The 16,988-nt window shown below is 39.1% G+C and overlaps 1 protein-coding gene across 1 annotated transcript in view; it reads right to left on the minus strand.

Moving 5' to 3' along the window:
* Nucleotides 1-6,103: 6,103 nt before the first annotated feature.
* FITM2 (fat storage inducing transmembrane protein 2) overlaps nt 6,104-16,988 on the minus strand; it is a 106,479-nt gene continuing 95,594 nt past the window's right edge. Inside the window, exon 2 of the mRNA XM_044089995.1 lies at nt 6,104-8,674. Coding sequence (XP_043945930.1) covers nt 8,071-8,674 — 604 coding nt within the window. The 3' untranslated portion in view covers nt 6,104-8,070. The remainder of the gene's footprint in view (nt 8,675-16,988) is intronic.

Raw genomic sequence — 16,988 nt, forward strand, 5'->3', positions numbered from 1 at the left:
CATTCTGCTATCCAGGTCATTTAATGTGTCTTCGATTGCCAAGATCTGAGCAAATTGTTGTTTAATGATCTGTTTTAACATTCTGTTTGTTTCTTGGAATCTTCTTTTATATTGCCCATTTGCATCTCAGGTTTATCAAATTTAAAAGAAAACTCCTGGATACTGCCCCATTAATAGACTATAGTTCTTTTTTCACAGAGTTGTTCTGAGACTTCACTTTTGAGTGTATTATTCTTTTACAACACTAAATAAAACTTATGACAAGAAAATCAATCAAATAAAAAAAAACATAAAACATGTATTTTTCTTTCAAATAGTTGTCAGAGTTTGTTTACAAGACTCAAAATGTATAAGAAAATACATTTTTGTTAAGTCTGTATAATAAAATCCTGTCAGAAAAAAAGAAAATAAAGCATAAAGACTTTGTGCTGTTACCAGATTGCCATCTTGGCCATGTCTCCAATTTTCTTACAGAACTTCTAATGGAAACTGAAATTCTAGCTTCTTACAGGACTTCCAATTACCTAAATTGACTTTACTGTCAGTGGAAAAACTGATTTCTTCCATTACTAAGGCTGAACCAGAATACTATTAAAGGGACTCCAGAATGGTAAAGGCTCAGGACTGGATGGGATCCCATCACAGCTTTCTAAACTGTGGGGACCTAATCTGAAACAGCAATTACTACACTTACTGAGCAACGTCCTCTGTACAGGAGGAGTCAGGGCAACATGGAATGAGGCAATCATTTCAGCAATTGTGAAGCCAGGTAAAGATCCACTGAAACTGGGATTTTATAGGCTAATTTCAGTTTTAAACCAAGATTATAAAACAATGTGAATTTTAGCTACAAGGTTGGCTGAAGAAATACCAAAATTAACACATGGAGACCAGTGTGGGTTTATTATGGGAAGGTAGACATTTGATAATATATGGCTTTTCTACAGGGCTTATTGATCTTATTGCAAACACTTACAAAGGTGCAAATGCATGTATAAAACTAAACATAGAATCATCAAAATTCCAGCTTAGTAGTTGCAAGACAAGGACTCTCCTTACTGTTCCTCTTGTTTGCTCTATACTTGAAACTACTGGCCTTAAAACCAACAGCATCAGATTTTAAAGGGATAACGGGTAGGTCAATAAGGTTCTATATGCAGATAATCAGCTAGGAGACCAGAAAAATCAATTACCCATATTGTTTGACATGCTAGAAAAATTGGAGGCAACAGACATAAAATGCATGCAATTTCACTAAATCTCAAACATATTTATTTAAAACAAAATATCTAAAAATACAGTGACATAAACAGATAAAATATCTAAGAACTCTTTGCTAGAGACAGTAGAGTACACCGTTATGGTGAATTGTGGTTGTGGACAAATTTTGGATAACTAAGAGGTGGCTCAAGAAATGGAAGATGTTAGATCTGGCTTTAGAAGACACAACAGATAGAAATCTTTCTCCCCTTTCTGGCACTATATTTCTTCAGGCCCTACCCCTTTTCCCCAGCACTGGCTTTCTTTAAAAATATAGAAAATATACTGAAGAATTTCAATACCTACTCTATCAAAATATTGGAGAGCTTCCCAATTAAGAGTATTTCTTGAATGGCGATATAATCGCCTGCTATACCAATATAACAATACTTACACAATTACTTGCAGAGCAATATAAAGACCCCGAAACTATAGATTGGGAGGACCTACAGGACATTGAGTCAGCCATACTTGAAAGTGTTACTGAGAAAACAAGTTGTTGGAAGCACTCACAAAAACAAACAAACCAAAACCAAGAGTGCAGGTAGCTTGGAGAGATAAAAAACGAACTTGCCGAACTTTAAAAATTAATATTTTATTCAAACCAACAGTTGACAAAGAAACAGTGTTCGGCAAGTTCATTTTTTATCTCTCCAAGCTACCTGCAATCTTCGTTTTGGTATACTTGAAAGTGTAACAGAGATACTAGATTGAAGAAGGGAAGCGTTTCAAATGAGGATTTGGCTGCCATCCCTTTTTGATATGGGTAAAAACTAAGAAAGGAGGTAAAGAGCCAACATGATGGATAAAAGCAAGGGTAAGTGTCACAAGCTGGGAGCAGTTGTAGGAGGCAGAGTGTTTCATAACATGGGAACATTTTAGAAAACAGAATAATCTGGAGACAGGAGATTATATAAGATACAGAGGACTCAAGCAGATATAAATCAGTATTGAAAGGGAACAAAGGACCAAGTCAGAGATGACATTAACAGGGATGAGGATGCAGGAAGCAAAATGTATGCACATTATGGGGAAAGGATAAAGTTTTATAAAGAGGAGATTAGGATGAGACTGGTCAAAGATAGTGGTGGTTTGGGAGAAACTGTTAAATTCTGACTTAAAGAAGGAGCAATGAGACAAAACCTACGGAGACTGGAAGACAATCAGAATTAGAAAGTTCCAATCATTTGCATGCAAATGCCTACATACATATTTTTGTACAGCAGACATCAGAATTATGCTGGAAATGTAGAGCTTGGAATAGCAAGGAAATTGGATGAACATATTCTGATCATGTTCCAAGCCAAAAAAAAAAAAATAAGGGACTGTAATCTTTGTTAGAGTTAATTTGGTCAGGGACTGAGAGGAACACCACATAAGTGATAGCAAATGGAGAAGAGAAGACTCTGTTTGGGATAATAGTAATAATATAACAAATTATTAGAAGACAGAAAACAATGTTGGTACCAACCAGGAAGGATCTGGAGGACTTTATCCAAGAAACTCAAAGGACAGAAAGAATGACAGCTGACAAAGAAAGGATCTTGAGACATTCCAGAAAGTGGTGGAACAGCTGAAAATGAATACAGAAGGGAGTAAATATTCATACAAAAATTAAACAAAGGAAGCAGCAGTTTTCTATCAGAGGCAAACCAAAGAAACACAAGAGGAAAAGGGTTTGAGAGGATTCCTATATTTGTAATAACTGAAATAAAAACATATAATAATTATAATTAACCAATAGAATTACCCTGCTGATTAAGTATATCTGTTAACACACCTTGATTTGACTTTTGTTTATTATTAGTAAAGCAGAAAATCTCAATTTAAGATGGTGGGAAGTTAAATGCAGAAATAAGTGTTAAAATGGGATGGCTACTACTTTATGGTCTGACTTTTAACTTTTTTTTTTTTTTTTTTACATATTATTATGTCAGTGTAACTGCTTTCATGCTTCACAACTGCATGCTAAAATCAGGTACTGTTTATACGTTAAACTATACGAGTTATACAGTTTTAGATCCTGCCCATTTGGTCAATCACTGTTCTTCTTAGTTTTGACATTTATGAGGTCTGCTTTATTTTGTACCTCAGTTAATTTAGTAGGTTGTTGAATCACACCAACTTAAAGCGGATAATGCAAATGTGTTACTATGCTTATTTTGAAAATTAATAAGATATGTTAACAGCAACACTGTAAGAAAAATATTTACCAAGGTCAAAGGGGACGTTAAACTCCTCAAAAGCAGGGAATAAACATGATGCCTGTACAGGCAGCAGCAAAAAAAAAAAAAAAAAAACACATAACTGTCCAATAAACTACATATCAGGTTCCTACAGAGAGGGGCAGAGTCCTTACTCTTGCCTTACACTCCTCACCTGTCAAAGTAAGGCCGGTATGATCTAGTTCGGGTTTGTAAAAGGCAGATCATGTCTCCTAAACCTGATAGACTTCTTTGAAGCGGTCACCAAAGCTGTAGATGAGGGTAAGGTGGTACACACAGCCTATCTAGATCTCACCAAGGTTTTTGACACCATCCCCCACTCTGGAATTATAGACAAACTCACTAAACTAATTATAAATCCCTGAGTCAAAAGATGGGTTGCCAACTGGCTCACTGACCGAACCCACATTGTGAAAGTAGCAGACTCTAAATCCAACTTCAGACCAGTGACAAGTGGAGTACCACAGGGTTCAGTCCTAGGTCCGCTCCTGTTTGATATCTACTTCTCTGAAGTACAGGCTAACACAGAAGGTCTTTGGCTAACTAAGTTTGCAGATGACTGCAAACTAGGAGCCATAATCAAATCTCCTAACGATGTGGACATCCTACAAAAGGGCCTCACTGAGACAGATGCCTGGTTTGTCATGGCCTCAAGCTCAATGCCAAAAAGTGCATTGTCATCCCTTTTGGTAAAAACTCTGTACCATGAACTACCACATACGCAGTAGTCTACTTAACACCAAAAGTGTGATAAGAGACCTTGGGACACAGGTGGACAGTAGTCTCTCCTTTGATAATCACATCGTCACAGTAGTCAGGAAATCCTTCTATGTGGCACACCTCATCACAAAAGGTTTCTCATCCAGGAAAAAAAAAAAGAGGTCATTGTTCCCCTCTACTCATCACTCATTAGACCCATTATAGAGTACAACGCTCCTTTTGGTATGTACCTCACAAGACATCTACAACAACTGGAAAGGCCACAGAAATACCTCACAAAGACGATTACTGGCCTCAAACAGATGCCCTACGCAGACCGTCTCAAAAAACTCCAGCTTTACTCTGTCACATATCGCCTACTCAGAGGCGATCTCTGCCTAACATACAAAGCTATGTCAAACCCAGAGCTGTTGGACATGCTCCACGTAAAGAAATCCCAATCCCTCCGAGCTACACACTCTAGGGACCTAAACCTTGTCACCACAATAAACAGAACATGCTGGAGGGATAGATTCCTATCTCAGAGACTTCCCATACTCTGGGACAAGCTACCTATCTATATCAAACAAAGCTCATTAGCACACTTCAAGAAACATCTTGATGACTGGATGGGAGATAGAAAATTCACCCCGGAGATCACTTTTGTGGCTCTGCTTGACAGGGGCACAAGAAAATCATTTTCTTTGGTGGCAAAAGCCAGGTTACCATTTGGCTAGGCTTATATAGGCCCTAGGGCCAATAGCCTAGTACCTACCTATGAACCCCACAATGAGTCATTTCACTACTTATAACTAATCCATACTGGCAACTGGATCTGACACACAGGATAAACAAAAAATAATCAAAGCTTCCAGAACAAAAACTACAAGTGTTATAACTACCTAGTGCACTTCTTATGGGAAGCAAAACACTAGACAATATCATGCAGAAGAGAATACCAAACGCAGTCTATAAGAATGATCCCATTTCTATCCCAGAATAGTAACCAAAACTAAAAATTCAATCCTAACCCCACTGCAGGAATAAAGTCACTGAAATGTAAAAGAATTAAAACAATGACATTCAACCTAATGACATTTTTTTCAATGTAACATTTGCAAAAACAAACTCTTATTAACTTTAATGTTGAAAAAAATGTCATTCAAACAAAAGGACTCATTCAAAAGACTATACACCAAATGGACTGTAAAAAAGTATCATAATCCCTAAGCAATCCATTAACACTTCTGGATTAGGATTTCTACTTTAACAGCAATGCAACAAAATCATTTCACTCTTCACACTTGCAACAGGTTTTAGAGCATGCTTCATAGGTAGCAATGGTTACACCTTTTGCACTTCGCAGATAAGTCTTGCTGGGCACAGGGTTAATTAAGGAGGCAGCAGCTCATCAAAACAAACTACTGTAGTTGCATCCTAAGGTAACAGTGTGCTTCATTTAATGAATGCATACATGTGTATTTCTTCAAAAATGAGACAGAAAATTTGAAATAACACTAGAGTTATTAAATCATTCCCAGTGTAAAGAGGAGTTCCTTCTAAACACCTTGGCATGTTTATATTTCACTGTAGCATTTATGACTTGCGAGCAGCTATTAACACTTCTTAAAATAAATGGTCTAGAAAATGGATTCTGCCAAGGATCGACAAGGCAATCTCATTAAAAATTTTCAGGCATCAAAGTCTGTAATTAGGAAGTGCTTCTTAAGGAACAAATAGTTAACACAAAAATAATATGAGGATAATGCAAACATTAACCTGAGGATAAAAGACATGCTTAGTTTTCACTCAAAGTGCAGCTTACTGTAATCTGTTTTCTGTGTGTTCTCTACTAATACAATGCTTCCAAGATGTTGTCTAAAATCGAAAAACTATATAAAGAGGCTGTAAACCTAAAATCTTTGACCACAGTAAATCAGTTTTTAATAAGAATCTAAACCATGCTTTTACTAGTCATGTGAAAATACCATTAGCATGTTCTAACAAGAAGCTTAGGTAGGCACTCACAAACACAATGTACGACCAGAAATAATTAGAGAAAATATTTCAAACATTTCTACAGAACCACTGCTGGGTTGTGGTAATGGACTCCAAAGAGAATTCTTGTTCTTGCTCTGACAGGGGCAGAAGTATAACTTGTGGCGTCTCAAATGGGTACAATGCTTTTGACTCAAAATGGGATGGATAACCCAGTCCCTCAAGTGTGTTTATTTTGATCCTATGAGAAAGGGTGCGACTGCAATTTGATGCAATCTGCATTTCCTCATCCTGCAAGGAAAAATATGTATCACACACCCACAAAAAGGAAAAAAAATAGGGAGATCAGTCTTAAAATGCACAAAGAAAACAGTGTTATTTATAGGTTTGTATTACATACATATGCATACATATTAAATAATGTAATAAGGCTACTACTATGCATGATACACTGAAGGTAAAAAAAATACAAAATATTAAGTTAATTCCCTTCCAGTCAGTGTCGGACTTGTCCAGAGACTGTTAGTCTGGCAATGTAAGGTGAGACTCTCTTGCAGACACTTGCAACATATGTTTTACAGTACAAGGCAATCAATGGCATCAGCGTCTAAAAGCATAACTTGAGCACATTTTACTTGTCAATTCACTGAAAGTAAATAAAAGGGAGTATCTACATCACTGACATTACAGCATCTTTTTTTTATTTTACTTTTTTGAAAGATTTCTTACCAACTGGTACAGAACCTTGTCTATAATGGCAGATGCACTTAATATATTTAAAATTGGAGTACTTTTATTAATAAAACTCCCAAATGTCGATATCTGCACAATCCCTTGGGTGGGGAATATGCCTCTTCCCTGGGGACTATGCAATCTGTGAATCAGCATATATAATTAACAGGGGGAGCATAGGGGGATTTGCACCCCTCAAAAAAAGCAGACTTCTTTCGCATTGTCTGAAGTTTTGCCTCAGAGCATGCACATTAGGGTGTCCATACTTCCTTTTGTGGTCAATGGTTTTAATGTCAATCTACTAAAATCTGTTGGACTATTATTCCTGCAATTTGTCTGCCATGTAATTGAACATCCTGTGATTTACACCAGTATCAAAATAAAGATTGCCTTCCAGTCTTCTTCTTGGACACATTTTAAAGTGAACTTCATTTTTTTATAAAAGTGGATTTCATGGGTCAATACATTAGGTAAAAAGAAGTGGTGATTTTCAAAACTGTTGGCACCCTGTCAACAAAACAGTGGCTATAGTCCACAACATGATTTCAATGACAAAAGCACACAGAACTGTCTCCAAAGATAGTTCTACATATTTTCTGGCTAGTTGTCCATGAAATTCTATGAAAATTAAGAAAAGACTAGACAATAAGAAATGTGGATCGCTAATTGCCAAAAGATTGGCAATTCCCTCCTATCATGTGCTGCCTCATACATTTTGTAATGTAAATGATACACATTAAAGGCACAATACATCCGATAGCTGTGATCAGCCATTATTCTCAGTCTAGCTCTGTAAATCAAATAATATCCAAGAGTAATCACAACACTCAATGAGAATGTGATTCGACTGTTGAACACAAGAGAGCCTGAACATGGTTTCATCCAACTACAAACAAACAGATGCACATTTTTATTTTAATATACTGGATGTTTGAGATAGGAAATTTGTAGTGTACTTTTTTAACAGACAGTAAAAAAAGTTGTTAATTTAATCCAGTATTTTAAAATAAAACTCAAATAAGTGGACTTTCCAATCCAAAGAGTATATTCATGCATTTTTTGTAGTAAATGCTTATACATTACTGCCACCGATTTATGTCATTTGTCAATATTAATATAAATACTTTGTATATATTTACAGTACAACTCCATATTTCTACTTGACTTTGTGTCGTCTGGTAAAAATTATCTGAGGATGTCCAGGAGATACTGGTTTCTGGTACCAATACAAATACGTTCCATACCAAGATAACATTCCAAATACAGTCCCAATTATTTTCTGGGGTATATCATGGTAGTAGAAAGATGTGCATAAGAACATCAAACACCAAATCAAAGCCAACAGATTAAGCAGACTAAATAAAATTATTACTATGTGCCTTAAAGACTGGGACTTGAAGGATTCATTTATTTTTTCTATGACAGCAGTCTCTTCCCAAATCATAAGTGCACAGTAAGGCAATAGGAAAGAATGTCCAGAAATGTCAAATCCACTCCAAAACAGTCCATTTTTTTTACAGTCGCTCCTACTGCTGTACCCAGAAAGTGTTGTGTTCACCTCTGATACATAGCAATCTCCTGTGCTTTCTTCAATAAACATGAACAGCCATGTGAAGAAATACCAAACGGCAGTTCCAACTAAAAGAGCACTTAACCGCTGCAGTATGACTGTAACGCTCCTATGGACGTGGTAGCAAACGATGCTGATAAAAGGCAAAAGCAGTACCAGTGTCCATCCCCAAGCAAATTTGACAAAAAGCCTGCAAGACAAAGTATATAAAATGTATCACATAAGTTAAATGGATTAATTCAATGTACTTCTTAACATCAAGAATAAAAGACTCAGATCTGCCTCAGAAAGGCCTCCCATCTGAATATGAACTGCTTTCAACAAAGCCTACTGCTTGCATAAAAATCTTCATTACCTCTCTCAAACATATGCTCATTTGCATAAAAAGGAAAGATGACTGCACACTATAAACAATTCAGTTTCAAAACTGATATATCAGATTTGAAAAAAAAAAGAAATGAACTAAAAAATGTAGTATTAAATATACACTGCAGCCAATGCTAATGCACAAAAACACCCATCATGAAATTGTGATCAATGGAAAATACATCAGAAAACCATTCCAAGATAAAGCAAAAAACAAATGCATATATAAACAGCATGTTATCATATAAAATGTAATGCAAAGATGCAAAAAATAAAAACATATGTTACTGTTACTTTGGTACTGTGCACAGTTAAAGATCTAAATAACTGTATTACTAACTTGGAATGCAAATTTTCAACTGCAGGAAAGGTTTAACAATACATCAGCATGCTTAAAACTGGAAGGTCTCTTCACGAGCCAATGTTATTTGATTATAGACCATACATAATTTTTGTAACCCAACAACTCAACCTGATTTCCATTCATTAACATATATAAAGAAACATAACAGATGGGACCTACTTTTGTTTACTTCAACTGTTATCTTTGCTACTAACAAGCTGTACTTATCTTTGGGTGTACACTTGGCCAGAGTTTCTCATTTTATTAGGTATGTGAAATTCATACCTTCTCTTTTTAATAATGATGCAACTGTGTACAACAGAATGGAACTGTTTCCAGATTTGTTTCTTCTCTTCAAATGCTGAAATTACCTCATTTTGGAATGGAATTGTTCCAAGCCATTTGGTTTGAAAAGAGAAAACTTCTGTTATAATTATTAAAAAAAAAAAAAAAAAAAAAAAAAAGTAAGCACCAAGAACTGCTGAAGCAGGAATATTACACTTTCACTCTTTGATTGCACTGCTGCTTGGATTTGAAAAACCTGCAGCTTGGATTTGAGAAACTTGTAAAAAAAAAAAAAAAAAAAAAAGGGCATTACTTTATTTTTCATTTTTCTATTCAGTTATGGTCTTGAACTCTCATCCAGCCTGGAAGTTTAATAGGGACTGCAGAGTACAGAAAATACAATCTGAATTTCCAGTGTCAGCAAGCTCAGGCTTATCTACCCATGTGTCACCTCCACTGAATGCTTTTTAGAAAATGTGTTGTTGTTAGTCTTATTCTTACCATTTTTGCATATGTCAATCTGTTTATTATCCTTCGCTGTCCAGTCAACTGCTGGCTAGTATATTTAAAGGGTTCAGGCACCTAGGCAGTGAGACATTTCCCTGTGGTGCATTTGGCTGGGGACACATGGCTGAAGTGACATTCAGCTGCAGAGAAATATGTCTGCTTGCAAATTCCCTGTGGGCAAAGAGAAGCACACGCTGCCATGCTTTAATAACCAAATGCATGGAGGCAGAAGAAGTGGAGTGTTGTGCTCAGTGTACAGTACATACTTATTTAACTACAACATGTAGCAGTGTGCTACAGCATGGAGGAAATCCTGCAGGGTACTGTAGTCACATTTATGCTGCAGTATGTGTTTTAAGTAATGTTCCCTAGACACTGAAGGGGGTAGTATACACACACTGATTATAAAGGCATTGCCCATTGTGCACTGCATTTTTACTGCCACTGACCTGCCCTCTTGACAGCCTGCTGCTGTCTGCCATATTGCCTACCGTCTCTTGTTCCCTTGGGGACCATGGACATTGTTTTCCCCCTGTGCATTTGAGTACTGAAGATGTGGACATGACAACACATTCTTCTCTTTACCCACAGGGAATTTGCAAACAGACATATTTCTCTGCAGCTGAATGTCATTTCAGCCATGTGTTCCCAGTCGAATGTACCACAGGAAAATGTCTCACTGCCTAGGTGCCTGAGCCCATACTTGGGTTTAACAGTTCAGTTCTATTATTTTGCTTGACATGCATTTCATTAATTGCTTTGCTTATTCAATTGCTAGTTTATAAGGGTACCCTCAAAGCATCTGTGTGACTGTTGGACTTTTTGAAGGGAGACTGGCTGGTGACAACATGTACTGAGAAAGTGGAACAGTGTTGCTGGCACTGGAATAATATCAGTAGTCTCTCCATGGAAAGCGGGTGTCTGTATGAGGAAATAACACTGACTAAGTTCCAGCTGCAAAAATGAATGGATTCAGAATAAAGTGGGTGAAATCTTGGTGAACCAGTGATTATAACGCTGTTTCACAGATGCAAAATATAAAGTTTATTTGGGTGTGGCAATTGTGCATATTTGCCACATGCTGTCAAGGACAGTTGCTACTACTTTATATGCTAGTGTCAGCAGTGAAGGATTTAAGACCCATACCCCTGCATCTCACAACTTGGTAGCAGCTGTGTGGAATTTAAGACCCACACCTTCTACACCTCACACACTGGTAGCAGCAGTCAGAAATTCAAAACTTTAGCCATGCTTCTCTTATAACCGATGTGCAGCAGTGCGTGATAACGGGGAACACTGAATTGCATCAGTGCTTCTGTGCAGCTCTCAAAACATTATGACAGTAACTTTTGATAACATTTGGTGCTGTGATGTTCTGATTCATGCAGTTTCTCCTATGTTCTCCACTATTGTCTACTTCCGGTCAAACAGAGGAAAAAAATAATTAATGTTTACACAATTAACTATGGAACATACAGTGGATATAGAAAGTGTACATAACCCTGTTAAAATGCCAGGTTTTTGGTGACATAAAACAATGAGACCACAATAAATAATTTCGGACTTCAGTAAGGGAAGAAAGATTTGGGGGAAGGTATACTGTTGAGACAGGTGCCTTTTTTATTTTATTAAGAAAGGTACAGGGGAAGGTAACAAAGGAAAAGTGCAGGTAGGATGGCAGATATAGGGAAGGAAATAGGTGGCAAACAAGCATACAACACAAAAACTCACAAGGGAGATAACACAGGAGGGGGGCAACAATTAAGACAGAGCAAACAACCGCTGAGGAGGAGGACTTATTTACAACACCTTTTTCAGCTGCTATTTGGGCTATAGGCAACCCGTGGTAGTGCTGCTGCGGTAGCATTGTCGCCTCACAGCAAGATGTTGTCACGTTCGATTCTCAGCTAGAGTGTCTTCTGTGTGGAGGCATTCGTGAATGGGTGTGCCTTCGTTGAAGGTTGTGCGTCAGGGCTGGTAACTCGGCACGTAAAAATCCACTACCAAACATTAGCGGACCGGAGTTCCTCTGTGGTGACCCCTAACCGGGATAAGCCGAAAGACACAACAACATTTGGGCTATAGGCAACAACACACGTACAAAATTTTACAACAGGTATAGTAAATACAGTTAAGAAAAAGTAAAGCATAAATCATTCCAAGTGTAAATACAGCTTAGAAAAAAGACACCATTATGTCAAAAGATGAATACCTGCAAATGAAGTAATAAAGTCAAAACCAATGACAGATATTTGAGGCAGTAAATTATAGACTGCACATCCAAAGTTAATTGTAGGCAGTGAAATAAAGCAAGAGACTTTATATTAATTCCTCAGGTTATCTTAAAGAAATCTTGTAATGTGGTAAATTGGGAAACAACAGCAGGGTTCCCATACATACCTCCAAATGTGGTACATCATCTCCTACACAGGAAGCCTTCAATCCAGACACCTTGAGGCCATATGATATACCCTAGCCAGCATTCCACTGATGGAAGCTCAATGTTATCTCTGAAGGATGTTTTCTGGCTGCCCTAATTTCCTAGTTGTGTGACTACTACATCCTCCTCCTTGTGCACCTACGTTAGTGTTACGTGTCCAACCAACCTGCACAAATTAGGATTACTATACCCTGCCTACCCCTATGGCCTATGTGAGTAATGTAATGTCTGATGTACAGCATGGCCAGTTAATGCACTGTACTATATAGCAGAGAACATTCTTCCATGCATCTGTTTTATGCTGTTTTGTGCTTGTGGCTCGCACCTGTAGATCAGATTACCCCTATTTCTTTGCCAGTGCCCTGAAATACTGCACCCACCTCTGCCTCATTCAGGGTACTGCTGCAGTTGGTTCCTCTGACTTCTTACCACATCCTACTCCTCTGCTGCCATGGGTGTCTCACAATGTTACAGTGTCCCGTTTTTACTGCTTTCGGAGTTTCATATTATGTAGCATATTGGAGACCACAACATTTTTGCTGCAGGCATCAGAGTGCAGCAGCATGCCAACTGATGTATACAGGCAGTGAAATTTCAGAACTCCAAACAACAGTTTTAAGATGTTTCGCATCTGTGACAGTAACGTGTTATATGCCCTCTCAACAATGGTCTGGGGGCAGTGGATGGGGGTGATCATTTATGGTTCCAAGGCGTATCCTATATCACTTGCAACACATAAACGTGGACACCATTATGAGTTGCTTGCAACCTGTGCTCACGGGATCAGCATATTATGGCCACTGGAGTGGAGATCTGCATCAGGTGGATGACCCTGTGGAAAACCACCTTGCACAAAATGCCAGTATAGATCACACATGTGCCATATGAGGGAATTAAAGGAATGCCTGGATGGCTTGAGCGTGCTCATACACATACCCACAGTATGTACTACTCTGTGCATTGCACATCACCTAGCAGCTGATGGAAAATAAGCCCTTGTGGCAGATATACCAGACATCTTGGTCAGATGGGGCCATTGCAGAAATGTGAATGCAGCTAATTATCCCCAGAACTTCAAGGAAAATGGACTATGCAATAAAATACCTGCACACTGGTGGTTCTCTACTCTTCCGTTCACGTCTGGATGACGCACTCTTACACACAAACACACACTATGTAATACTTTGAGTATTACACACAGGCTGCAGCATCATCTTAAGAACTGCTGTAGGATATGTGTTGTTGACACCTAAGAAACTTTCTCTCAGGTGCGAAAGGTCCCTGTAGCAAGAATGGTTAAGTGCTACACAAACCTTTGTGTCCACTACGAAAGGATTTCCATAAACCTCCCTTAATTCCATGCAGCAACGGCACATGTACTAACTCCTACATGGTGTCTCTGGTCATACAGCAGCAGATGATCATGGCATGGTCATATAGGTGATGGTATGTATGCCAGTGGTGGACCCACCTGTGACACACTGAGTGACAAGCACACAACACTGTGGAGACTCAAAAGCAGCCAAAACATGCTCTTCTAGCATCAAAGAACAGACAAAACTGCGATAGAACATAAAATCATGGCATTCAGACTGCCGTAGCTCATTGAGCTAATTTGGTTTCTGAATCATGCCATCAAGTTTCATTTTATCATTTGCATCTCAGATGGCTTTTATTAGTTATTAGCATGCTGACACTATCTGGACATCATAACATGCTTATTAACACATGATGCACTACTCCTGTAGACTGGTCATACTACATGCACCTCTAAATAGACCTCTCCCTGCACATTGTCACTTACCACCTTATTTTGTGTAATGCATTGTGCCATTTGTTTATGAATATCCCTATTTACCTTGCTCAAAATAACAGCATGAAATTCAACTTCATAAACTTCTTGAAGAATGATTGTGTAGTTTGAAATCACAATTATCATTACAATTAATCCGTTACACACTAAAGCTGAAGCTATGAAAACTCTGACATCCTTGTAGTGGGCATTGGTAGTACAGTTGATTCTTGTTCTGCTTCCCATTCTGGTTCTAGCCTCTGTAGCTTAAATGTTGGAAAACAGTGATTCGCAATTGATTGGACGCTTGTGTGAAATGGGCTTAATCGATATTTACAAGAAATGCATTGCTCAACAGTAGACCTTATAGAGAAATCTTTTGCAGCTAGGCATAGAAACCTTCTTACAAACTGGTTCACTGTGATTGGTCATAACAAAACTGGTTTTTTGCCTCTTGACTGGCTGTGATCTGGGGCTTTTGTAATATGACTGTGCGACATGGATCATGCAATCTCTAATAAAACCAAGACCCATTCCCCCAAAGGCAGGCGCCCTGTCTGGTGGACCCCAGCCATGAACAAACTTTTACAACAGGAGGAGGAAGCTACTACATGACAGAGCAAAATCCCTAAAAGGGAAGGCATCTCTGATCAGTACTAGCAAAAACTACGATCACTCATAAGATCATCCAAGACCAACTTTGAGAGAAAAATCACAAAAGACAATCACAAGGCCTTCTTTAGCTATGTTATAAACCTGGGTGGAAACTACCAGATATGCTCAGAGTTAGTCCAAAATGACACAAAATACACTGAACCCACAGACATTGCAACATTCTGGCAGACAGGTTCAGTGCAAATTTCTCCGCCCCCCCCCCCCAAAGGAGAAATATCTATCCCAGCGGAGTGTAGCCTCCCTAACATCTCAGATGCCCAGGAGAGAGCCGCCCTCTCTAAAGCTAAAAACACAGCATCAATGGGACCGGACGGTGTCCCGGGCTGCGTGCTACATGAACTCCAAGAGGAACTAAACCCACACATAAGGCTGCTGTTTAATCTTAGCCTTACTACAGGATATGTACCCAAAGAGTGGCGTACAGCAACAGTGGTCCCACTCCACAAAGGCGGTGCTTCTACGGACCCTGGAAATTACCGCCCCATAAGCTTGACAAGCCTGGTCTGCAAAGCTATGGAAAGGATTATTATGGAACTCAAACAAAGACATTGGGGACCTACAGACATTGGATCCTACCCAATTTGGCTTTGTCAAGGGCAGATCCTGCCTTTTAAACTTGGCCGACTTTTTTGAAACAGTCACTAAGGCCATTGATGAGGGTAAGGCAGTTCACACAGCCTACCTTGACCTTGCAAAAGCCTTTGACATAATACCCCACTCGGGCATCATAGACAAACTCACCAGCTTAAATGTAAACCCATATGTCACAAGATGGGTTGCAAACTGGCTCAAGGACAGAACCCACAAGGTCAGAATTGCTGGAGCCATGTCAGACTCTAAGCCAGTCACAAGCGGTGTCCCACAGGGCTCAGTCCAGGGACTCCTCTTGTTCAGCATTTATTTTTCCGAGGTGCAAGCAAAACATAGGAGGATTGTGGCTGACAAAGTTCGCAGATGACTGCAAACTGGGCATCATAATTGATACTCCAGCGGACACAAGCATCCTTCAGAGAGGCCTCATAGAAACGGATAATTGGTGCCAGAACCATGGCCTTAAACTGAACGCCAAAAAATGTATAGTCATACCCTTTGGGAAAAACAAGGTACCCACAAATTACCACATAGGTGGTAATCCATTAAGTACGGAAGAGGTAATCAGGGACCTAGGGACCCAAGTTGACAGTAACCTCTCATTTGACACTCACATTGCCAAGGTGGTTAGGAAGACCTTCTATATTGCCCACCTTATCATGAAGAGATTCACATCTAGATCAAGAGAGGTCATTGTGCCCCTATACTCTTCTCTTATCAGGCCCATGATTGAGTACAATGTCCCATTTGGGATGTATCTTACCCGACACCTGCAGCAGTTGGAAAGACCCCAAAAGTTCCTCACCAAGAGGATAAAGGGTCTCAAACATATGTCATATGCTGCCCAGCTGAAGAAACTCCAGCTCTATCCAGTCGTATACCGCCTACTCAGAGGTGATCTATGCCTGACGTACAAGGCCATGTCCAATCTGTAATTAATGGACATGCTCCACCTCAGAAAATCCAAATCCATCAGAGCCACAGGAGCAAGAGATTTGAACATCAACACAGAAATAAATAGGACGTGCTGGAGGGACAGATTCATAACCCAGAGGCTCCCTACACTCTGGAACAGAATCCCAGTCCATGTTAGGCAGAGCCCCTCACTAACTCTCTTCAAGAGAAATCTTGACGAGTGGATGGGAGATCGCAGGTTTACCCTGGGGGTCATCTCTGTGTCACTACTAGAGAGAGGCACAGTAAACTAAACCCTAAATGGGCGTAGTATTTCTCATCCCACGGGGTGGCGAATGCCACACACACTCTGGCTAGGCTTATAAATGCCCTAGGGCAGATAGCCTAGTACGAACCTATGACTATATCACTACTGTAATAGTTACTGCAACTGTACAATAACTGCCTTCCATTTATGGCCCTTCAATTCAGCTTCTTCCTTTTTGATCTTTGACATCCATCCATCCACAATCCCTTTTTCCCCCATTTGTGCACATGGTGTCAAGGTGTCACTTCAACAGTGGCAATCATCTACAGTCAAGGTTTATACC

Source organism: Protopterus annectens, chromosome 12.part0 (genome assembly GCF_019279795.1).
Source record: "Protopterus annectens isolate FY-2018-M chromosome 12.part0, PAN1.0, whole genome shotgun sequence".
NCBI classification, from domain to species: domain Eukaryota; kingdom Metazoa; phylum Chordata; order Ceratodontiformes; family Protopteridae; genus Protopterus; species Protopterus annectens.